This window comes from Oncorhynchus nerka, linkage group LG23, assembly GCF_034236695.1.
Source record: "Oncorhynchus nerka isolate Pitt River linkage group LG23, Oner_Uvic_2.0, whole genome shotgun sequence".
In the NCBI taxonomy this organism is placed as follows: Eukaryota; Metazoa; Chordata; class Actinopteri; order Salmoniformes; family Salmonidae; genus Oncorhynchus; species Oncorhynchus nerka.
In genome coordinates this window covers 58,300,143-58,325,140 of record NC_088418.1, presented here as the reverse complement: position 1 = coordinate 58,325,140, position 24,998 = coordinate 58,300,143, and the positions used below count along the sequence as shown (strand labels likewise).

The following is a 24,998-nucleotide window of genomic DNA, read 5'->3' as shown; positions in this document are numbered from 1 at the left end:
AACCTGCGCCAAAACTCAGGTATTTACATCCTATAGCTTGTTCTCCATCTTCTTTTTAAATAGTAAGCCAACATGGTTTCAGCACTTTTATTTCCCTGACTGATCAAAACTAGTTTTGTCATGGCTGGCGCTCGTCTCTCTGCAGCAGACATATGGTGAGCAATATGTTTGAAACATCATTACATTTACATTTACATTTAAGTCATTTAGCAGACGCTCTTATCCAGAGCGACTTACAAATTGGTGCGTTCACCTTAAGACATCCAGTGGAACAGCCACTTTACAATAGTGCATCTAAATATTTTAAGGGGGGTGAGAAGGATTACTTTATCCTATCCTAGGTATTCCTGAAAGAGGTGGGGTTTCAGGTGTCTCCGGAAGGTGGTGATTGACTCCGCTGTCCTGGCGTCGTGAGGGAGTTTGTTCCACCATTGGGGGGCCAGAGCAGCGAACAGTTTTGACTGGGCTGCGCAGGAACTGTACTTCCTCAGTGGTAGGGAGGCGAGCAGGCCAGAGGTGGATGAACGCAGTGCCCTTGTTTGGGTGTAGGGCCTGATCAGAGCCTGGAGGTACTGAGGTGCCGTTCCCCTCACAGCTCCGTAGGCAAGCACCATGGTCATCATCATCGAATCACAATCAAATCACAGTATCGAATCGCATATAGAATCACCATACATGTAGAATCGTGAGATTCGCCATACATTATCATGTCGGAACCTAAGTATGGAGATGATAACATTGTATCGTGAACTCCCTGGCATTTCCCAGCCCTACTATATAAGGCTCTGCATTCACCTATCTCCCATTTCCTAACCAACAGAGGTTGTCTTTTGAAGGTTTGATAAGGTCTCAAACGTTACAACGTAAATGTTCCAGCTCCCTTACTGTTAGGTTTTTTTTATTTTAAAGAACCTTTATTTAACTATGTGGGTTTTATTTTACTTTATTTACTGAGCTCTGATAATACCTTTCACCCTCTTTTCTGTCATCTCTGTTTTTCACTAAATGTGGGGCCTCAGACTTTACTGATGGTTGATTATATGATTAATTCAATCCCTCTCCTCTCTGTCTCTCACTGTCTTTCTCCGACTGTCTCTGTCTCTCACTGTCTCCCTCTCATGGTCTCTTTTTCTCTCTCACTTGGTCTTTCTCTCTCTCTCTCTCTCTCTCTCCATCTATCTCCCAGGTGTGAGTATCTCTCTACATGGGGCTGAGCTCCAGTGGCAGAGCCCCCACAGACGCAGAGTTCTGCGGGCCCCGGCCCCTGGGGTTGAGGCTGCGGATTTCTCCTTCCCCCCCAACAGGTCGCCAGTCAGAATGGAGGTGTCCTTGGCTGGGGCTCCTGATTCCCCCAGCACACAGGACAACGTGCCACCCCACGGTAAGCCATTTGGCACCTCCTTAGTTAAAGGGGCACCTCAACCAAATAGCATTACCATAATGTAACTGTTGTGCAGCATCTTTTTACAGAGCAACTTTGAGACAAAAAAACATTTGTGAAGTTGAATTCTGAGTGGTAGTCATGCACTTCAGTAAATATTTTTGTTAGATTAAGTGAGTTAGGAAGTAATCTAGGTGTTCACAGAATCAACAACATATTGAGGGTTTGATAAGTGACACTGGGTTTTCTGCTGATGTTCTATCCAGTTTTGAAGGATGTGAAGTTGTTAATGGAGAGTTTAGAGGGTCTGAGCACTCCGTCCAAAGATGGCGACTCAACCCTGCTTGACCCCGGGACCAGTAGCATCCTGGACGACAACACCAGGACTGACCCGGAACCAGAGGTGAGAGGTCAATTACAGGTGTGTCCATAAAGCACGTATGGTCATTGTGGATTGGAGCTGGCTGCTGTCAGTGTTATTCTTATCCTCCTTGGGGGATCTGTAAAGACATTTAGTCTTCTTAGGGTGAGCTCATTGGTTTCTTACTACGGTAGTGTGATATATAACCCTTGGAAGGGCATATTTAGATCTTGTGCTTATGAGCAAAGCACTTTAGCTCAACCACCTCTGTAAATGTTAAGCAGTGCTAATGGTCAAATATATTAAAGTCACTTTGGGTCAAAACAACCTTATAGTGGTTACTCCCTCCCTCTGTTTCTCTCCCCAGGTAGGGAGAAGTAGGTCCAGTGGCTTGTGCTTCAGCGATGGCAAGTGCCACATCGACTACATCCTGGTTTACAGGAAGTCTGGTCCACAGTCGGAGAAGAGGGAAATATTTGAGCGCAACATCCGGGCCGAGGGCTTGCAGATGGAGAAGGAGGCGAGTACTACTGATTATTACAGTATATTATAGTATTACAGTAACACTATATTATAGTGTGACAGTATTACAGTAGTCACTGAAGCTCTGCCTGTCACTCATAAACCAATACAAATGTGCCGATGGCAAGTTTCACCCTCAATCCTGTTTAGAAGGAGCAGGGAAGCAATTGTGCTGAGAGTGTGTGTGTGCATGTGTCTGAGTGGCTGACGCTTAGTGTGCTGACGCAGTAACATCAAGGTCATCATGTGGAGCATTCAAAGAGACTATGCCTCTTCTTCTCTCTTTTAACGTCATCATTTGCTTCTCTCCTGCATGGAGATGCTTTGTTATTTTTAGGTCTTGCGAGGGTAGCTTTTTATTTTACCTACTGTATAGTCAGACTGCTTATGATGACAGCAAGATGCAAGGTAGAATTCTTCTGGAAATTATCAGAGAATGCAGTACTGACTATATAACTGTGCTACTGGGATTTTGAAGAAATCAAACTCACATAGTTTGGTATCTTTTAAAGATCCTAGTAAAAACTATTTTGCGGCCATGACAGCGAATGTCTGTTAACTGTTCTGAGATCAGTCACAGGAAATTGATGTCACAGGAAATGAGAGAGAAAAGAAAATCAATATTTCAACTGTCCCTTTCCTCTTTATGCCCAATTATGAAGTCCATAAACCTCTCTACTGAAGCTGGATACATGTGTGGCAACATGATTTAGAATAGAAACATTTTTATTTAAAACATTAGATTTTATATTATTCAAATGTTTTTATGTGCTAAGAAACTCTTCTAAGAAATAGTATCAACCGGATATAATACTTCTAATGCTGGGTCTTTTCCCCTCAAACAGTTGTCTGTGTGCAACAGTGATGTGATCTTCCTGAAGCTGCATGCTCCCTGGGAGGTGCTGTGTCGCTACGCAGAGCTTATGAACATTCGGATGCCGTTCAGGTGGGGAGACGAACACACAGCCTCTGTAGTTCCGGACACTCACACACACAAATCACATCGACAGACAGGTTCCCACCACACACACATTGCCTGCCTGTCTCTCTCTCTCTCTCTCTCTCTCTCTCTCGATCTGTCTCTCTTTCTCTCTCGATCTGTCTCTCTTCTCTCTCTCTCTCTCTCTCTCTCTCTCTCGATCTGTCTCTCTTTCTCTCTCTCGATCTGTCTCTCTCTCTCTCTCTCTCTCGATCTTTCTCTCTCTCTCTCGATCTTTCTCTCTCTCTCTCAATCTTTCTCTCTTTCTCTCTCTCTCTCTCTCTCTCATACTATGAATCTACAGTTATTTGCAATGCACTTTTATTAGGTAGAATGGTGAGGCCTCTAGAGGGGTCAGATTCTAACACGAGCACCGGTACATGTGTTCCCGAGGCATAAGTGACCTAGACTGCTAGACCGCCCAGGCCACTTGAATGCATTAATGCACTGAGATGTTTTATAGTTTAATAGTTGATAATGTTGTGGGGGTTTTCAGGAGGAAAATCTATTACATGCATCGACGGTACAAGTTCATGAGTAGGTGAGTGCTAATTGATTTATTGATTGAATTTTGGGGCACAACACTATTATTAATGTTCTCTGGCTGTGTGTGATGTGTGATTTTTGGAGGTCTTTCTGTCACCATCCAGGATGGAGAAGAGAATCAACAGATTTCGAGGATGGCTGCCTCGCAAACCCATGAAGTTTGACAACAACACCCTCCCTGACCTGGAGGAGAATGAAAGCTTTACAGCCCCCTTCAGTCGCTCCAGAATACATCAGTGAGTGTGTGTGTGTGTGTGTGTGTGTGTGTGTGTGTGTGTGTGTGTGTGTGTGTGTGTGTGTGTGTGTGTGTGTGTGTGTGTGTGTGTGTCCACCACCAGTCTGGTATATGTTTTTTCCTTACTAACACAAAAGGTGAAGATGAATCAATGTCTTCCATCTTTAAACCACAATTCTTAGTTTTAGGGTACCACATTTTTGCAATGTAAACAAATGAACTAAATTTCCTTGTGGGTGAGGTCTAATTTTAGGGGCCTTTATGGGGGGCTCACAAGCGCCCGTCGAGGCAAAATGATATAGAATGCACTGAGATGACATCAGGCCAAAATGGTGTGTTTTTCAAAAGCTCAATAAATGGAACGATCTAGAAGAAATATGATCTAGGATCCTTTTCTGTATCTATATTATGTTCCAGTTTCACCATTCACAACAAAGACACGTTCTTCAACAACGCCACCAGGAGTCGCATCGTCCATCATATCTTGCAAAGGGTCAAATATGAGGAGGGCAAAGACAAAATGGGTGAGATTGTCATCATCATCATCTAACACAGTTACAAATGGCCTCTGGTTAATACATTTACATTGTAGTCATTTAGCAGACGCTCTTATCCAGAGAGACTTGCAGGAGCAATTAGGGTTAAGTGCCTTGCTCAAGGGTACATTGACAGATTTTTCACCAAGTCGGCTCAGGGATTCGAATCAGCAACCTTTCAGTTACTGGCCCAACACTCCTAACCGCTAGGCTACCTGGCACATCTCCAAGTAGTACAAGTCCACTGCTAGATGTGTTCCACGTTTGAGATACAGCATGTCTCTGGTGAGTTATTGACGGTGTCTTCATGTTCTTGTTTATGCTCCAGGGCTGAATCGTCTTTTGAGCAATAGTTCATACGAAGCAGCTTTTCCCCTTCATGAGGTAATGCACTGACACTTCACACATTGGCTTGGAAGAGAAATATCACGTGTAGGGTATTCATTTGAGCCAGTTCGCTACAGCAGGAAAATGATCCTGCGGCAACCGGGAATGTGAATTATGTGGTTTATAGTTCATTGACATTTTTGTAGGGGTTGATACATTTTTCGTTAGGGCAAGTCAAGTCTGATATTTCAACGTGGAAATGACAAACTTTAGAAGCATTTTTAAAACTCAAATACACTACAAGTTTGCATTTCCTGTCAGCAACAAAGAGTGATCAAATTAAGATCCTACATCTGTAGTTATGATGGTACATTACGTGTGTGTGTGTGTTAACAGGGGAGCTACAGAAGTAAGAACTCCATCCGGACGCATGGGGCAGAGAACCACAGACACTTGCTGTATGAATGCTGGGCCTGGTGGGGTGTGTGGTACAAGTACCAGCCACTGGACCTCATAAGGTACAACACTGTGTTAACACTCCTGCTCTAGAAGGACATCACGGGTCTGATACAATGTATTATCTGCACCTTGCAGGTTGTCCCTAGATCCTACAAGCAATACAACTTCACCAGCCACATGTATTAAAGCCACATGAATTAATCAATGGAGTGAATTTACTAGATCATTAAAAACGAATGAAGCCACATCATTGCAGTGGTGGTACATAATGACCTGTTTGTTGATGTTTGTCTCCTGGCGGTGTTGTCAGGCGGTACTTCGGGGAGAAAATTGGTCTCTATTTTGCCTGGCTGGGTTGGTACACTGGGATGCTGTTCCCTGCGGCGCTGGTTGGGCTCATGGTCTTCCTCTACGGCTGGTTCACCCTAGACCACTGCCAGGTCAGGTAATGTGAGCTCACCTAATACTCATTGGTCTTCTTTAATTAGGTTTTCCCTCATTGTTTTATCTTAGTATTTTATACATATTTTATCCTTCACTGTTTGGTCTTGTGTTCTTCCACTAGAAAAAATACCAAACGAACGCATGCTTTACACTGGTGTAAATTTGGCCTTAGTCTGGTAGAAGTCTATTGCAAATGCTATCAATGCCTTAGTCGTGTGGCAGCACTGACACAGGCTGATAAATGCATTAAGAATTGATGAGTGTATGGAACCAGGCTAAAGGTTGTCTGTGATTCTCCAGTAAAGAAATCTGCCAGGCCACTGACATCATCATGTGCCCCATATGTGACGAGTACTGCCCCTACCTGAGACTCTCAGACAGCTGCATCTATGCCAAGGTGACTTCCGTACTACCATGTTAAACGTTTGCCCCAGACTGAGCACTGCTGACAAACATCAGGGCAGTTGTGGCTAATTCTGATCCTGGAGAGCCACTGGGTGTGATTCAAATGATTAACTAACGATGGTCATGAATTTAGACCACAATTATTTTGCGTTAGAGCTGGGCTGAAACAAAAGCCTGCATACACTGCAGCTCTCCAGGAACAGTGATTTTGTCATACTTTTTAGAAAAATATTGAATTTTTTGACAAACATTTACTCCAGAGCTATGCCACAGTAACATAAGTATAACACATTTAGCAAGGTAACCTTTTTACTTCACATTTTTGTCATTTAGCAGACGCTCTTATCCAGAGCGACTTGCAGTAGTGAATGCATACATTTTCATACTGGTCCCTCATGGGAATCGAACCCACTACCCTGGCGTTTCAAATGTCATGCTCTACCAACTGAGCTACACGGGACTACTTTGGGAACTTGCTCTGGAAAATGTCTAACGAACAGCCCTCCTTTGTAATCTTTCTATACAAATGTGACTACTGTATGTTTGTACCTAATTCATGTTTTCAGAAATCATTTCTCTAAGCAATTGCTATTGATCTGTTTCTTGGCTTTAGGTCACCCATCTTTTTGACAACGGAGCAACAGTTTTCTTTGCTGTATTCATGGCTGTGTGGGGTGAGTTTTTATCATTTAGTATCAATAGTATAGGTTCAATTTAAAACAAATCTTATTTTATTGTAAAATAAAGTTTAAGAATTAACTCACTTAACAGTTTAATGGGTCAGGATTCCATGCACACTATATTGAAGTTACATTATTTACAGTGAAGTGTTACAGGGTCCTCCTCAGCATTGCACAAGATCCCAGGCAAAAGGTGTATAGGGAGAGTTAGTGCAGGGCCCGGCCTCCTCATCGTCATAGCAGCAGGGTCTAGGCAGGGAGGATTCAGCCACTTCTACGTCATAACGACAGTAAGCCGGTGGTTTCACACTCTTCAAGTCCTCTGGAAGTTGAATGATGGAGGAAGGGACTGAAACATATGGAAGACAGGTGTTATTAACATTGCCTCCTGTTTAGTCAAATGAAAGGTCACATTTCAACCTGCTTAACTTTTGTTTTCAGAATGTAGTGCGATCGAAAGTGCTCAGTGGTTTTGATAAAACAAAAACAAAAGTTTTTGTCAAACTACATATTTGCCATGGTCAGTTCATGGATCACTGCACTGTGTCAAGGCAACATCCCTGGAATAGACCTACCTGTTGTGAGGAGCTTCCCCGTAGAGGGCAGGTTTTTAAGAGCCTGCTTTAGCCTTGTGTCAAAACTCCAGCACTTCAGCAGGCAGAACACAGCTAGATAGAACTGCAGGCCAAAGGCCAACAGAAGCGCCAGCCAAATGAAGACCTGGGCGGCTGTGTGAGAAGACAGGTGGGGGAAAAGAGTTAGGGAGAGAAAGAGTGAGTGAGATAAAGGAAGAGAGCAAAGCTGGTAGACTGACATGGAGGAAGGGATGATCAAATGTCTACAGTTTATCCAAAATGTCCCTGGGGAAATGGACCTGGATTAGACCAAGCACCTCTGGACAAGCGCTCCTAATGGCAGGGCCAAGCACTCTGGACAAGCACTCCTAATGGCCAGGGCCAAGCCCTTTGGACAAGCGCTCCTAATGGCCAGGGCCAAGCCCTCTGGACAAGCGCTCCTAATGGCCAGGGCCAAGCCCTCTGGACAAGCGCTCCTAATGGCCAGGGCCAAGCCCTCTGGACAAGCGCTCCTAATGGCCAGGGCCAAGCACTCTGGACAAGCACTCCTAATGGCCAGGGCCAAGCACTCTGGACAAGCGCTCCTAATGGCCAGGGCCAAGCCCTTTGGACAAGCGCTCCTAATGGCCAGGGCCAAGCCCTCTGGACAAGCACTCCTAATGGCCAGGGCCAAGCCCTCTGGACAAGCACTCCTAATGGCCAGGGCCAAGCCCTTTGGACAAGCGCTCCTAATGGCCAGGGCCAAGCTCTTTGCAACGTATAGCACAGTAACCATACAGAAGTTGTAGACTGTAACCAGTGTGGTGGAAAAAGGCAGTCCGATCTCAATATAAAAAGCTTTATTACGAGCATGCATGCAAGGGTAAACCAATTTGACTCGCTATTTGTTCTCCACAGACATTTTATACAGACCAAGGATGGGTGGGGTGTTTCACATGCCCTTCAAATGAGTCCGGTACTTCTACTTATCACCACAGATAGTAGACCTTGAGAAAGACCAATCATATGAAGGACATATCCACTCCCCCATATATCCTTGGATAACAAGAACCATTAAATATTGACATGAAATTAGAACAGGGCAGTTTAGAAACAGTTCTAAAACAGACTGGTGATATTACATATCAGGGAACAGAACAACCTTAAAGACAAGACGAAGAACAGGATGACCTGTGTCTAACAGGTCATATAAGATTACAAATCTAATTTACTCTTCCACACCAGTCCTCTTCCATCTGTATTCCAGAAATGTACACAATTGAACAATAGGCATGAACTATGGCTTTAATACACTGTAGATACCGGACTGTAAACTGCCCAAACACTAATCCATATTACCAGTCCTCTCTATTTTCCAGATAGTTCAAATGAGAAATACAAGTTGTGTATCTTCTATTCTTCTCAGAGAGCTTGGTAACTTCCAAATCTCAGGCGGTGAGCGCTGCCAGACTGTGACTCGTTAAAATAGCTGTAGTTCTTAGTTTTTCAATTATTGATTGCACTGCAAATTCAGACATTGTCTTCAGGGCTAATGGAAACCACTCTAATAAATGTCCCTGTCGTTCATCTTTTATGGTGAGCAATTTATGGTATAGAGGGATTTAACTTCAACATACATTGGATCGGGTATTCATTAAACACTACATATAATACTGTACTATAAGTCAACTATTTAGATTCAGTTTAACCAAGAATAATTAATTAACCAACACACACAATGGAGCAATAGTCCAAGGTGCATTCTAGGCCATTTTCACGTGGAGATATAGCACTTGATTTATATGAGTGTGTCACCACAACAAATGTGATTCACTCACCCGCCATTGGCTTAGGTTCTGTGTCCCAGACCCAGACGTCTGGCTGAGAAAGGTCCAGAGAGAAGCTGTCATTCTGGGGATGGCCCATCGATCACCTCCTTTACACAGGACCAGGGCCTATCTAGTAGACAAGACGGAGACATTAGCATGTAGTGTTAACCACAGATTGCTTTAGATAACATTTTGGACTTGACAGAGGCTGTCATAATTCTTTCATAAGAGTTTGTGACAGTAGGGTATGCATGTTTCTTCAGTGTAAGTTAGTACCTATGGTTACCGATTGCATACTTCTTCATGAGTCATGATTTTGTCATACTGTTTAAAATGGTCACGTGTTGATCAGTGGTCATTGGTGATGGCTTTACGTAGGCTTCATGTGGTCGTTGGTGATGGCTTTACGTAGGCTTCATGTGGTCGTTGGTGATGGCTTTACGTAGGCTTCATGTGGTCGTTGGTGATGGCTTTACGTAGGCTTCATGTGGTCGTTTGTGATGGCTTTACGTAGGCTTCATGTGGTCGTTGGTGATGGCTTTACGTAGGCTTCATGTGGTCGTTTGTGATGGCTTTACGTAGGCTTCATGTGGTCGTTGGTGATGGCTTTACGTAGGCTTCATGTGGTCGTTGGTGATGGCTTTACGTAGGCTTCATGTGGTCGTTGGTGATGGCTTTACGTAGGCTTCATGTGGTCGTTGGTGATGGCTTTACGTAGGCTTCATGTGGTCGTTGGTGATGGCTTTACGTAGGCTTCATGTGGTCGTTGGTGATGGCTTTACGTAGGCTTCATGTGGTCGTTGGTGATGGCTTTACGTAGGCTTCATGTGGTCGTTGGTGATGGCTTTACGTAGGCTTCATGTGGTCGTTGGTGATGGCTTTACGTAGGCTTCATGTGGTCGTTGGTGATGGCTTTACGTAGGCTTCATGTGGTCGTTGGTGATGGCTTTACGTAGGCTTCATGTGGTCGTTGGTGATGGCTTTACGTAGGCTTCATGTGGTCGTTGGTGATGGCTTTACGTAGGCTTCATGTGGTCGTTGGTGATGGCTTTACGTAGGCTTCATGTGGTCGTTGGTGATGGCTTTACGTAGGCTTCATGTGGTCGTTGGTGATGGCTTTACGTAGGCTTCATGTGGTCGTTGGTGATGGCTTTACGTAGGCTTCATGTGGTCGTTGGTGATGGCTTTACGTAGGCTTCATGTGGTCGTTGGTGATGGCTTTACGTAGGCTTCATGTGGTCGTTGGTGATGGCTTTACGTAGGCTTCATGTGGTCGTTGGTGATGGCTTTACGTAGGCTTCATGTGGTCGTTGGTGATGGCTTTACGTAGGCTTCATGTGGTCGTTGGTGATGGCTTTACGTAGGCTTCATGTGGTCGTTGGTGATGGCTTTACGTAGGCTTCATGTGGTCGTTGGTGATGGCTTTACGTAGGCTTCATGTGTACTTCAAGCTGGACTCCAGCGGTGAAACTTCCACATCCGTTTGCGATATTACAACAACAAAGACGTTACTTCAAACAACGAATTGTTTTTCCCTCGGACATCATTGCACACGCCAGAGAACTGCAGAGTATGTACTACGATGTACTTTTACCACGATGCTGGATGCTCATTTCCTCAAAACAATAACAAATGCGGGTGGGGTGTCCAGTGATGCCGTTTCACCTATCGCAGATCACTTCCCTAATGTGTTATCTAACTTGTTATCTAATGTGTTAGCGAGGCTCATGGTATAGGTTAATGTGGTCAAATGCAGGCCATTGTTACACTAAATCTCCACAATTCATCATTCTCTTGAGTGCAATGTCTACTAAAAATATTTGTTTTATCTAACCCTGCCTTTAATCAGTCACAAATTGGCAATGTTATCTCCTTGCTACAAAGGTACAGTACTTCAAAGGTCAAATTTATTGCATGAACTGTGCTTCACTCAAATGCATACAACAAAGTAGATCAGCTGAAAACGTTAAACAGTTGTTGCTAGAGCAAATTATGGAACATCTACAAGTGATAAACAACCTAACTGCATTCAGTGCTCATTCAACTGGTAGATTCTAAGAATTTTCTGTAGTGCAATTACATTCACATTTACATTTTAGTATTTTATCTGACACTATCCAGACACACTTATAATCATGTAGGTGCATACCAGTGGAACCACAGCTGTAAAATTATGACAATAAAGCAAAACATTTCAAATACATTTGGAATTAATCGAGGCTATATAACTGCATAGGTCCTAAGATACTTGATACTGCATAGTTCCCCAACTGGTGGCCTGTGGACCGAATTTGGCCCGCGGGTGGATTTATTTGGTCCCCAAAGTTCTGAGCAAAACAATGTTGGGGGGGATTTTGTTGGACAGAAAAGACTAAAAAAAAAAGAACAGTTAATCAGCTAGAAGTTTTTTTTTACATTTAAGGAATCTGTTCCCAAGTATTCCCACGCATAATAGAGAGACACGACTTGATCATATACTAATGCAAGCAAGGTTTTAAATTATTATGTTTTAGTCAAACATCTGTTTGGACCGTCTTTTTGCAGTCTACAATTTATTTATAATTATGTTCTGATCCCCTGACGATCCACTCAAGAAAAAAATTTGCCCAAGGCTGAATCTAGTTGAGGATTCCTGCAATACAGTATCGTTGGACTGCCAGTAAATAAGTATACAACTCAACCTACCTGGGTTTGCCTGGAGAGCAGGGGATCTTGCTGCAGGGCCTTGCTGTTGTCCAACACTGACTATTTCTTGGCATTCACCTACAGTAGAATATCCATTGAAATCGCTTCATTAACATTCCTCTGAAGTGAGCTCCCCTGCTGCTATCTCTGCAGAAACATGCCTTTCCACCAAAAGAGCCTGCTAGTCACTGGCCGGCCTCATGCAACTGTCTGGAACTACTAAAACATGTGCCTTTCCATTTAGAGCTACTAGTTAAACTGATCTTAGTCCAGCCTCTGCTCTGATTGTCAAGTGACACACTGGTAAACAGATTTGGATGGGTTACCCATTGCCAAGGACTTTGTTCAGGAGAACCTACCCTCTCTCTCTCTCCAGTGCTTTAAAGGCAGCAGAGGCTTGTTGGTGAAATGACCTATTGCACAGTGTCTGTCCTAAATAGCTAAAATAGTGAATTATTTTAGACAACTGTAACAGTATGAATCCTGGCACCCAACAACTGTGCTGCAAAATAATTGTATTATCTGTGTAATGAATACTCAGGGAGAAAAAGGTGTAGATTTACTCGCAGAGTGCGGCAGGTGTTTATTTCACCTTTACAGAAGGCAGGAATCATGGTCACACACAGGTAAAGGCAAACAGGCAGGTAAATCAAAACTAGGACTGACTGGTTCTCACAAACGAGCTAGGAAAAGGCTTAGTAAAGTCAAAACTAACAATACCTCACAAAGCCACAAACAGAATGAACTGAACTAAATAAGGAGCTGATGAGACCAGGTGAGTAACTAACACAGGTGAAATCAATGAACAAAAATGAAAGACAGGGCTATGTTCAAGAACACAACTAAACAGAACACAAGGTTGACTAAGAAAATAAATACAGAACCTTACAATCTGAATGTGGAGAACTACTTGAAGTGATAATTGAATCATTTTGAGTCATGCAAAACAACCTTCCTTCAACTAAGAAAGCGATGGTTGAATTTAAATGGTTCCTGTTTTTGGCAGCAATGCAAGAGATGGTTGAATTTAAATTATTCTGTTTGTAACACATTGCCAACATTGTTTTATAGCTTGAATACAAGTGTACATATTTGTCCCACATTCAATATGACACATACTCACCAAGCCATAACAACCCTCAAACACTAACCTAGTTGTGTATTTTAGCAACCGTGTTTCTCGAGTTCTGGAAGAGGCGGCGAGCGGTCCTTGCATATGACTGGGACCTAATTGACTGGGAGGAAGAGGAGGTAAATATACTTTCATTATGATCAGCATCATCAAATTAGAAATAATCTCCCAGGCATAACATGTGTTTTGTGTTGCAAGAAGATCTTTTCAGATTTAAAAATATATATATATTTCTTAAAAGGTTTTAACAATCATGCCATGAAGGTCCTAGGGACATTCCACTTTGCCATATTACAAAAGGAAGCATTGCCTTGAGATTCCCATTCGGGTTATGATATGCCATGTCTAAATCTTCTCTATGCTATCGCATATCTGCACGATCAATCAACAACGCTCACGTTGGGGACAGACAGCCCGTCTCAGTATGGAGCACAGAACTTTGTATTTTTGTATTTCTTTTTAATGTTGAGGTACATTGATATCATATTTTTTTTATAAACACCCCCTTTCTAAAATGTGGGTTTTAATTGAATAACAATAATATATACATTCTGCCCACTTATTTTCCTTCCAAATGTTTGTTTGCCAGTTTTGTACATATCTAAATCTTACCCAAGCGAGGAGATACGCTAATACACACGTCGCACAACATTACGGGAAATATTATGAAAGGTGTATATATAGGTGTAAGTCTACTAATTCATGTAAAATAGGCCTTACTACATTAAAAAATAATCTAATTCTCTTGCCTATAATTGTAGCTTTGTAGGCCGCATGTCCTGCACCAGCATAACAGCTTCTCTCCCAGCGTCATGGTTTGAGCGATGTCCATATAATACAGTGACACAGTCCACACTCCAAAAATTAGACACTTTAGAACGACACTTCCAGTTTTGGCGGGAAATACCGGGTTACCCGGGAGAAAAGTGGTTTTATTCTCGGGATGGAACATTTGTAAAATACCAGGAATATATTCAACCTTGGTTATGATACTCTGCTCTGTTCTTGAAATACCCACAGTTGTATGTTCTACAGCTGTTTCAAGAAAGCCCAGGAGACGTGTCATGATCATGTTCCTAGAACATTTTGCAGACGTTTGCAGAACATTCTGGGAGCGTTTGTGGCTCAGCCAGCTTTCTGTGTGCTGCAGGAGGAAATCCGTCCCCAGTTTGAGGCCAAATATTCCAAAAAGGAGAGGATGAACCCCATATCTGGAAAACCTGAGCCGTACCAGGCCTTTACAGACAAGTACAGCCGACTCATCGTCTCAGCTTCTGGAATCTTCTTTATGGTAAGTCCCTGGAGTAGGTATAGTGAATATTTCATAATAAATTAATTTGAGTAGGGACAGATTCATTAAAATGGTTTGCATGTTGCCTCATGATTGCTGCTTGTCAAACCAGTTTCCTACTGGTTTTTGTTTGAATTTATTCAAATCTTCAGTAAGTGGCCCATGCAGGAATCAAACCCATAACTGTGATATTGCAAGGAAGCCAACTCAAGCCAGTGAGCTATCAATCAGATTTGCCTTGTTGCTATCGGTGTGTCTGACCAGAATGTTTTATTGACCTACTCAGATCCTGGTGGTGATCGCTGCCGTCTTCGGCATCGTGATTTACCGCGTGATCACAGTCAGCACTTTTGCCGCCTTCGGCTGGGCTCTCATCAGGAATAACTCTCAGGTGGCCACCACCGGCACAGCCGTGTGCATCAACTTCTGCATCATCATGCTCCTCAATGTGGTAAGGGCTTTGTTGAGAAATGCATTTAGGATTATGAGATAAAAAAAAGTGGCATATATAGGGTTGAAGTCGGAAGTTTACATACACCTTAGCCAAATACATTTAAACTCAGTTTTTCAAAAATTCATGACATTTAATCCTAGTAAAAACTTCCCTGTCTTAGGTCAGTTAGGATCACCACTTCATTTTAAGAGTGAAATGTCAGAATAATAGTAGAGAGTGATTTATTTCAGCTTTTATTTCTTTCATCACATTCCCAGTGGATCAGAAGTTTACATACACTCAATTAGTATTTGGTAGCATTGCCTTTAAATTGTTTAACTTGGGTCAAACGTTTCAGGTAGCCTTCCACAAGCATCCCACAATAAGATGGGTGAATTTTGGCCCATTCCTCCTGACAGAGCTGGTTTAACTGAGTCAGGTTTGTAGGCCTCCTTGCTCGCACACTCTTTTTCAGTTCTGCCCACAAATTTTCTATGGGATTGAGGTCAGGGCTTTGTGATGGCCACTCCAATACCTTGACTTTGTTGTCCTTAAGCCATTTTGCCACAACTTTGGAAGTATGCTTGGGGTCATTGTCCATTTGGAAGACCCATTTGCGACCAAGCTTTAACTTGACTGATGTCATAAGAAGTTGCTTCAATATATCCACATAATTTTCCTGCCTCATGAAACCATCTATTTTGTGAAGTGCACCAGTTCCTCCTGCAGCAAAGCACCCCCACAATGATGTTGCCACCCCCGTGCTTCACGGTTGGGATGGTTTTCTTCGGCTTGCAAGCCTCCCCCTTTTTCTTCCAAACATAAGAATGGTCATTGTGGCCAAACAGTTCCATTTTTGTTTCATCAGACCAGAGGACATTTCCCCAAAAAGTATAATCTTTGTCCCCATGTGCAGTTTCAAACCGTAGTCTGGCTTTTTATGGCGGTTTTGGAGCAGTGGCTTCTTCCTTGCTGAGAGGCCTTTCAGGTTATGTCGATATAGGACTCGTTTTACTGTGGATATAGATACTTTTGTACCTGTTTCCTCCAGCATCTTCACAAGGTCCTTTGCTGTTGTTCTGGGATTGATTTGCACTTTTCGCACCAAAGTACGTTCATCTCTAGGAGACTGAACACGTCTCCTTCCTGAGCGGTATGACGGCTGCGTGGTCCCATGGTGTTTATACTTGCGTACTATTGTTTGTACAGATGAACGTGGTACCTTTTTAAATTGCTCCCAAGGATGAACCAGACTTGTGGAGGTCTACCATTTTTTTTCTGACGTCTTGGCTGATTTCTTTTCATTTTCCCATGATGTCAAGCAAAGAGGCACTGAGTGTGAAGGTAGGTCTTGAAAGACATCCCCAGGTACACCTCCAATTGACTCAAATGATGTAAATTAGCCTATCAGAAGCTTTAAAGCCATGGCATCATTTTCTGGAATTTTCCAAGCTGTTTAAAGACACAGTCAACTTAGTGTATGTAAACTTCTGACCCACTGGATTTGTGATAGTGAATTATAAGTTAAATAATCTGTCCGTAAACAATTGTTGGAAAAATTACTTGTATCATGCACAGAGTAGATGTCCTAACCGACTTGCCAAAACTATAGTTTGTTAACAAGAAATGTGTGGAGTGGGTGAAAAACAAGTTTAAATGACTCCAACCTAAGTGTATGTAAACTTCCGACTTCAAATGTATAAATATACACACACACTGAGTGTACACAACATTAGAAACACCTGCTCCACCCAAAGGACATCCAGCCACCAGCAGGCCAGCGGTTAAAAACGGGTCATTGATGAAAGGGGACAAAGAATTGTGCAGAGCAACAGACGGGCTACAGCTAGTCAACTGGCAGTCCAGTACAACATTGGTGCCCAAAACCCATAAAAGAATGCACAACTCGTCATACCTTGACACGAATAAGGTATGGCAGCCGACAACCTTACAGAGTTCCACTTCTTTCATTAAAAACAAGAATCTGTGGTTGCAGTGGGCTAAGCAACGACGACACTGGAGAATTGGAAAAACATTGCCTGGTCTGAGGAATCCTGGTTCCTGCTTTTTCACATTGATGTGTGTCAACATTGCAGCCTAGTGGTGATGGTGTGGGGTGTGTTTTCATGGCACACATTAGGCCCCTTGATAAAAGTGGAGCAACATTTGAATGCCAAAGGATATCTGAACATCATTGCCAATCAGGTGCATCCCTTCATGGCAGCAGTGTATCTGTCTGCAAATAGATTTTTAACAGCAGGATAATGCCCCAGGATTGTCCAGAAATGGTTCCACGAACATGAATGAATTCAGCTTACTGCAGTGGCCTGCCCAGTCACCAGATCTCAATCCAATTGAGCATATGTGGGATGAGATGGAACAAGCTATTTGGAGTAGAGATCCACTACCAACAATTCATGGGGGAATCATTGGAGTCAACATGAGCCAGCATTCCTGTGGAATGCTTTCGACACCTTGTCCATGACCCAATGAATTGAGGCTGTTCTGAGGGCATAGGGGGGTGCAACTCAATATTAGGAAGGTGTTCTTAATGTTTTGTACACTCAGTGTATATTAATGTCTTATCAGTGGTGAAACCCTAATGTCATGTGGCGCTTTTTGATATAGTTAAATACAGTTGCGCTCAAAATGTTGATAAAAATGAATCCTAACGCCCTTCAATGCCACGGCGTATGGCGTTTTAGGTACAACAGCATGAGAGTCAAGAGAATCATGGAAAACAAACCCTATTAATTAACTGGTAACCTTGTTTTTTTCAGTTGTATGAAAAAGTTGCCCTTCTGCTCACCAATTTAGGTAAGCTACAACTGTTCCTCCATCTGTCATCATGCTGTAACATGCCATCCTCGGAGGTAATTACAGTCAATATAATGCAGGGGCTGTCATTTTATACACATCCTCTCTCCTTCTGTCGCCCTCTCTTTATTCTTCTTTCTCTCTTATTCTCTATTTTCTCTCTTTCTGTTTCTCTGTCTCTCCCTCTGGCTCTGTGTCCACAGAGCAGCCGAGGACTGAGTCCGAGTGGGAGAACAGCTTCACCCTGAAGATGTTCCTGTTTCAGTTTGTCAATCTCAACAGCTCTACCTTCTACATAGCTTTTTTCCTGGGCAGGTGAGGAAACGTCTCTACTTCATGGTTTAAATCATAATACCCGGCTATATTTCACACTATATTTCATAGAGATTAGTTAGTAAAATGATGTGACCACCTTTGTCAGGTTCACTGGCCGGCCAGGAGCCTATATCCGCCTCATTAACCGCTGGAAACTGGAAGAGGTGAGTGAACTTTCACGAGGCTTTTCAAATGTGTGGAACATTTCTAGTGGAAAGTACTCTCGTGGACAGATGCACGTAACATAAATGGATGTAGCATCTGTCGACCGACTGGGATGCCACAACGAATTAGGATCTTTGTTCCAGTACGTAGATTTTTCATCGCTGATCACATCACAATTTCGCAGGTGCGAATCTAGGAAGTGGAGGGGACATTTTGTCCCGTAGACTTGCCAGAAAATGTCTGAGAGTTTCAGTTTAGAGGGTTGGAGACTTCAGTAGTCTCTTTAGTATATTTCCTAACACGTCTCTGCCCAGAACTGAATTGTGTTTATGCAGCAAATACTCAACATTTTAGTTCTGGGTGTCCCAGATTAAGTGGAACATAGCTTGGAACACTGTATTCTCACTCTAACCTCTGTGTTATGAACCAGAAAACTAGGGTTACTGGATAGTTAGTTGAAGAGTTATGATTGAATAAAGTGTTGGCACTGTTTCCCCTTTCTGTGTAGTGCCATCCCAGTGGTTGTTTGATAGATCTCTGCATGCAGATGGGTATCATCATGGTGCTCAAGCAGACCTGGAACAACTTCATGGAGCTGGGCTACCCGTGAGTATGGCCTGGCTTAGCCAATTAGACGCAACTAGTGCCTAGTGTGTCATCTCCACCAGTCACCCCCCGTGACTCTTTATAATTGGTTGTTTGTCAGGCTGATCCAGAACTGGTGGACGCGGCGAAGGCTGAGGCAGGAGCACGGCCCCAACGCCAAGGCCAGCTTCCCACAGTGGGAGAGGGACTACAACCTGCAGCCCATGAATGCTTACGGACTGTTTGACGAATACCTGGAGATGAGTATGTGCCCTTTGACCCTGAGGCCACGTTTAACGCAACTGTCCAATGGAAATCTCACTTTTAAAACTTAATATTCTGTTAACTCATACCCTAATAATGTTGTTGACTCATCCTGTCCTTGTAATTGTGGCCAAAGCATACATTGGAGAAAAAGAGGAAAAAAACACCTCAAATAGACTGTTTAAAAAATGCTTGCTATTTCCACATAGAGGATGATGTCATCCTCCTGAGAAGGAGGAGCTGGCGAATCAGTGGTTTACTCATATATAAAAAAAAATGTTTTACCAGTGTACACCTACACCTTTCTGTTGTTGGGCTATGCCGTTCCAATACGGAAAGGCTGCTTTTTAACTTAATTTTCATTTTTTGGAAGGAAAAATATTTTCTCGTATTGTAATTAATTATAAGTTATATTCCATAGAAATCTGGAACACTGGACAGTTACTTTAAACCGCAAATAATTTCTATCTCACTATCAATCAATTGACCAATCAGAAGAAACCAGTGTGGCTCGAGCCATATAGACCTGTGTGAGACCTGAGTGAGCAACCAAGTAAGCCACTGCTCTGCATTGAGAGCACTGAGAATCATTGCCGACATTACCTTGTATACAGTTAATACATAAATGCAGAAAACACAGCTAACTCCTCTGTGTAAGATGGATGTAAAAATGTGTTGGTGTTGTCATCGATAGATCCTCTTCTTTCTGTTTGTCCCATTCCCATCAGTGGTGCTTATATTGTTCTGTTTGTTATGTTCACACGCTTTGACTAGAAATGGCTCAATTGTAGACACTTTGGAATGATTTGGACATGAAATACTAAACATGCCAATATTGGGGATATTGAGTTACATTGGTTTTTGGACAAAAATACTACAATGTTAGAATTTGGAAATTGTGGCCACTGGCCAGGTATATAAAACCAAAGGATGGATTGATGTCTAACCTTTTCTCCAGACTTCTTACAGCGTAAGGAATACAATGTGTAAATTGGCTGAACCATTTCCTTAAACAATTTGGGTAACACTTTACATGGGGTTCTTATTACTGTGTAATTATTCCTGTGAGTACAGTGTAATTATTCCTGTGAGTACAGTGTAATTATTCCTGTGAGTACAGTGTAATTATTCCTGTGAGTACAGTGTTACAAGTATTTGAATTACTCATTGTTACACTCCAACTTACAGCAGCACAACTAACCCTAGCAGCACCTAGACGTAACCATTAGTTACGCTAACAGTAAGTACAGTGTAGCAATGACTAATTACAATTATTTTTGCACTGCTTACAAAAGTAATTAAACAGTAATAAGAGTAGTGTAATGTAATTTGTTAATAAATTGAGAGAACCTATTGGTCAGATGTGGGACACCAACTCCGTTGTCATTTTTCCCTGATTGCCTGATTGCTTGCAGTGAACATGAAAGGTACTGTAGAAAAAAATGTTGTTTACTAGTTAGGTCATGAATGCATGTGCCAAATATCTTTACTACGCTCCTTGCCATCATATTTTGCTTTGCCAGGCAAACTGCACATGGAGAGGAGAAAGGCCATGAATATTAGCTTAGGACCTAATTACTTCTATAGAAAAAAATATTTCCACTGGGCACAACAGTGTCCTATGAGGGGCTGCGGGTGGTTCTGCAGTGGGCAAAGTGCTGGTGTTAGTGGCAACTTTTTCTCCAGGCTGCCAAGACAATAACACACCTGACTACAGTCTATTGATGACTATAGATCACCTCAGAGGGGGTTGATTAACCTAGATAGTTTCTGGGTGGTGGAAATGACCTTTCTGTCTGAGAGATTCCAGACTGAAATACAGCCTACTTGAATTAGTGGCCAGTTCATAGATTAAACGTCACAGGGCCCACATAAGGCTAAAAACACCTGTCATAAGAATACAGAATTTCTAACAATTTATACCAGTATTACAAATGACTCGAATGTAATTTACCAAGTAAAGACTGGTGTAAGTATGAGTGGTTATGACCCTTGTATGATGTCATTATTCAAAAGTTATCTCATAGTTAACTGAAGTATAATGCTATGCAATTCTCCATGTGAAATGTCCATATCAATCTGTAAGCGCTTCACCTTTACAGGAATGACATCCTCTAAAATGGCATGCAGCCTCTGCCAACTTCACTAACTAGGAGAGATCATTATTGAAACGTCAATTTCAATATTTCACTATTTTATAATCCTCTAATACAGTCTAATATTTAAGAACTGTTGAATAAAAACCAGAACTTGTTTGGACAGTAAGGACTCTAACCTGCTGTTACATTCCAGAATAAGTGGATCTACATGACTGATTTATCCTCTTTGCCCCCATGGGGAGCTGGAGGTCGAAGGTCAACCATAAACTAGCATTCGTACTGTGTTTGCTCATGTAAACCATTATATACATGCCATGTACTGTATATATCATGTTTACATTTATTTACCAGCAATGTGAATCATTAATGTCTACATAGATTTTCCGCATGCATATTGAAGGAAAAGTCTGCCCCAAAACTATCTTTTGGTATTTGTTTAATTAGTCCATTGTTGACATAGTCCCAAAATGTTTTGCTTGTCAGCACTCAAGTTTTCAAGATATGTAACTTTCAAAATACAGAAATCATCACTGTATGATGCAAAACGCAGCATCATTTAATGCAAAACGCATCATACGGGGATGATTTCTGTGTTTTGAAAGTTACATATCTTGAAAACTTGAGTGCTGACAAGCAAAACCATTTGGAACTATGTCAACAATGGACTAATTTAACAAATTCCAAAAGATAGTTTTTGGGGTGGAGTTGTCCTTTAAGTATGATTATGTGAGGTATACATAAAGCAGGCACATGACAGGTATTAATCACACAATGGTTACTTGAAGCATTTCTCCTACATGTGTTTGGTGTAGACAGATTTATGTATGACAATGACAGATGACCGTGACATTTATGACAATGACAGATCAGTGCAACGCTTAGGCTAGGATTCCGTGGTTTCACACAGCATGCAGCTATGTCCACATGCATGTGTCACTGTTTATTTTAACCCATCATGCTGCATAGATCCATTATGTGGTGTCTCTGTAGGCTTTTTGAATGCTCATTTGTAATTACGCTCGATGTACTACCATCTGTGACTTCCTTGGCGAGGCTCTTCACGAAGCACAAAATCTAATGGCTAACTTTGTCCTGTGCAATGCCCACACGCACTGACATACAGTAACAATTGTGACATTGAATGGTATAACCTCAAATCATATTGCCCTTTCTGAGTGAATATGGCTTTGGGGTGGCCATCTGTACAAAATGTAATGGGGTTTTTGAATGGGGTTTTGAATAGGACTACTGGCGCTTTACTCCCTGTGTCTGTGTGTTTCAGTCTTACAGTTTGGCTTCACCACCATATTTGTGGCAGCTTTCCCCCTGGCCCCGCTCCTGGCCCTCCTCAACAACATCATCGAGATCCGCCTGGACGCCTACAAGTTTGTCACCCAGTGGCGGAGACCCCTGCCCTCTCAAGCCAAAGACATAGGTTAGGCTCAACTTCCGGTCTGACAATCACCTACTGTAGGGCCATTTTCAAAGGAACGCAAAACATGCCATATAGACAAAATTGTTTTACGCCAACAATCGTGCCTCAGCTATTTTCACTCAATGGAACCCTATTTCATTAGTTTCAGCACAGACAGACCATTTTAGCCGACCAGTCTGTTATGCTTTATACTTTTGGAATCATTTTCATACCCCTTTATAAGTATTCTTTGAAGAAGTCCTGACAGGCTGCTTGCTGGTGAACTGTAATAAATCATTTGCATCGGAGCAAGAACATCATTTTATTTTCTCTCCAGGGATCTGGTACGGCATCCTAGAGGGCATCGGTATCTTGTCCGTCATCACCAACGCCTTTGTCATCGCCGTCACCTCCGACTTCATCCCACGCCTTGTCTACGCATACAAGTACGGCCCATGTGCCGGGCAGGGCCGGGCCGGGGAGAGGTGAGCAAGCCTGACCACAGTGACCACACAGGCAAAGTGTCTACTTTTGACATTATTATGGCTAGTAATAGAGGGCAGCGGCATTGTCCTGCATCACAATGTCAAAGCACTGACATTTGATTATTTCCTGTTTATTGTTTCCAGGTGCATGATGGGATATGTAAACGCCAGTCTATCGATGTTCAGAGTGTCTGATTTTGAGAACACTTCGGTGCCCAGGACAGATGGATCGGATATGTTTGGAGAAGCAGTGAAGTACTGCAGGTAGGTTTGGTGACCAAAGAGAGTCTTGGTATGGTTGTGCTTGTTTGAACACAAAAGTTATAGCCTTTGACCTTTCGACCCTGTGTTTGACCCCCCAGGTACCGTGACTACAGAGAGCCCCCGGACTCGCCCGGTGAACCATACTCCTACACGCTGCAGTTCTGGCATGTCCTGGCCGCACGGCTGGCCTTCATCATAGTCTTCGAGGTTAGTTTGTACAATTCATTCCATTCAACAAAACCGTAACACAATATTCAGCCGAGATGTTTCTGTAATTACTGTACCTTTTGGTGTTGTGTTCTTTTGTAGCACATGGTTTTCACCATCAAGAACCTGATCGCCTACCTGATCCCAGACCTGCCCAAGGACCTGCGTGACCGCATGCGGCGGGAGAAGTACCTGATCCAGGAGATGATGTACGAGGCCGAGCTAGAGAGACTGCAGAAGGAGAAGAACGAGAAGAAGAAGAATTACAGGGCCCATCATAACGCATTGCCCTGAATGCACAAACAGGTGATAAATAACTACACTGCACTGAAGGGACCAGCACAGAATACAGACAGACAATCTATAACAGTTTGCTGGCTGAAGAGTGTGGCGCATAGGAATTACATTTATATATAGGAAGGATACCTCGCCTGCATGACCAATGTGTTGCACCACTCATCTGGGTGAAGCACAGCTGTCATTTTATGCTCAGCACACATCAGCTATCGAAGTAAGATTTGCCAATTGAAGCACGGGACGACAAGGGACCAAGGCAAGGAAGTGAAATAAGTAATGTCCCTTTTGTTCCTGTTGTCTAGAGGTTCCACTACTGTTGTGATTATCTACTGACACTCTCTCTATGACTCCACAGGTCATACTGGTGTCCATTTTTGCTCAGTGGTGTTGGGAGTGGGAATGAGAGAGAACTGGCTGCATGCACGCCAGGGACTGTCCTGCCTGTCTGCGTCTCCCACTGGACCAGGTGAGCGCCCCCAAGAGGACCGTCAGCATGCTCCTCGCCATGGTGTTCAAACGTACTGTACGTCATTCTGAATCCAAGAGGCCAGTGGGTGAGGGGGAAAAAGTGGACATACATTGGAACATTTGACAATGGGTTTACTACTTTTTTCCAGATTGCTCCTTCTACTTTGGACTCACAACTATACATTTCTTCAAAACCTGAATGTAGATTTCAAAGAAACACAAAAACAATCTTTTGCAGTTCTATTGTCACAACTTAAAAAAATATTCTGTCATCCGTGCGGTTGAATGACAAACCCTGTTTACAATCCTAGCCTTTTTATTTTGAGGACAAAACTCATGAGAAATCATGATCAATTGCTTTCACAAGGTTGTGAACCTTCAGCCATGTTCTCTGCTTACATTGTGTGCTGCAATAAGATGTTATTTTGAAACGATGTTCCATCAGATCTGTGTTAGTGGACACAGACTGCTCAAACATCCAATGCCTTCCTTTACAATGGATACTAACAACAAGACTAATAAAAAATCATATTTATTACAAACCGGTTTTGTAATTGTCCCATGTGCACTTTGATGTCATTTTAAAACCATCTCAACATGTTTCCATCTGACAGAATGTGCCACTATGAGAATCTCCATGGAGGTTAGCACATCCTTAGCGGGTAGGTCAGGTTGTCAGAACACAGTATGCATCACTAACACTGATGTCTCCTCCAGCTCGTTTAGAGGCTGCCCACCAAGTAACTGTAACTGCAGCCACTGTCTGCCTCTAGTGTCTAGTGTGGTAACACCTGATTCCCTTCTGCAGTTCCCTACTTG

General features: G+C 42.7%; 1 protein-coding gene across 3 annotated transcripts in view; it reads left to right on the top strand.

Moving 5' to 3' along the window:
- LOC115107125 (anoctamin-4-like) overlaps nucleotides 1-24,721 on the top strand; it is a 40,912-nt gene extending 16,191 nt beyond the window's left edge. For all 3 annotated transcript variants that reach the window (XM_029630540.2, XM_029630539.2, XM_029630541.2), the window contains 26 exons: nucleotides 1,187-1,381; nucleotides 1,648-1,784; nucleotides 2,110-2,262; nucleotides 3,110-3,210; nucleotides 3,740-3,784; nucleotides 3,894-4,025; nucleotides 4,442-4,548; nucleotides 4,889-4,944; nucleotides 5,284-5,405; nucleotides 5,657-5,791; nucleotides 6,091-6,187; nucleotides 6,809-6,869; nucleotides 13,112-13,194; nucleotides 14,226-14,366; nucleotides 14,653-14,817; nucleotides 17,580-17,616; nucleotides 17,820-17,931; nucleotides 18,038-18,095; nucleotides 18,605-18,702; nucleotides 18,803-18,945; nucleotides 22,327-22,479; nucleotides 22,796-22,943; nucleotides 23,088-23,207; nucleotides 23,306-23,414; nucleotides 23,517-23,720; nucleotides 24,067-24,721. In XM_029630540.2, coding sequence (XP_029486400.1) covers nucleotides 1,187-1,381; nucleotides 1,648-1,784; nucleotides 2,110-2,262; nucleotides 3,110-3,210; nucleotides 3,740-3,784; nucleotides 3,894-4,025; nucleotides 4,442-4,548; nucleotides 4,889-4,944; nucleotides 5,284-5,405; nucleotides 5,657-5,791; nucleotides 6,091-6,187; nucleotides 6,809-6,869; nucleotides 13,112-13,194; nucleotides 14,226-14,366; nucleotides 14,653-14,817; nucleotides 17,580-17,616; nucleotides 17,820-17,931; nucleotides 18,038-18,095; nucleotides 18,605-18,702; nucleotides 18,803-18,945; nucleotides 22,327-22,479; nucleotides 22,796-22,943; nucleotides 23,088-23,207; nucleotides 23,306-23,414; nucleotides 23,517-23,708 — 2,900 coding nt within the window. In that variant the 3' untranslated portion in view covers nucleotides 23,709-23,720; nucleotides 24,067-24,721. The remainder of the gene's footprint in view (nucleotides 1-1,186; nucleotides 1,382-1,647; nucleotides 1,785-2,109; nucleotides 2,263-3,109; nucleotides 3,211-3,739; nucleotides 3,785-3,893; nucleotides 4,026-4,441; nucleotides 4,549-4,888; nucleotides 4,945-5,283; nucleotides 5,406-5,656; nucleotides 5,792-6,090; nucleotides 6,188-6,808; nucleotides 6,870-13,111; nucleotides 13,195-14,225; nucleotides 14,367-14,652; nucleotides 14,818-17,579; nucleotides 17,617-17,819; nucleotides 17,932-18,037; nucleotides 18,096-18,604; nucleotides 18,703-18,802; nucleotides 18,946-22,326; nucleotides 22,480-22,795; nucleotides 22,944-23,087; nucleotides 23,208-23,305; nucleotides 23,415-23,516; nucleotides 23,721-24,066) is intronic.
- The last annotated feature ends 277 nt before the right edge of the window (nucleotides 24,722-24,998 follow it).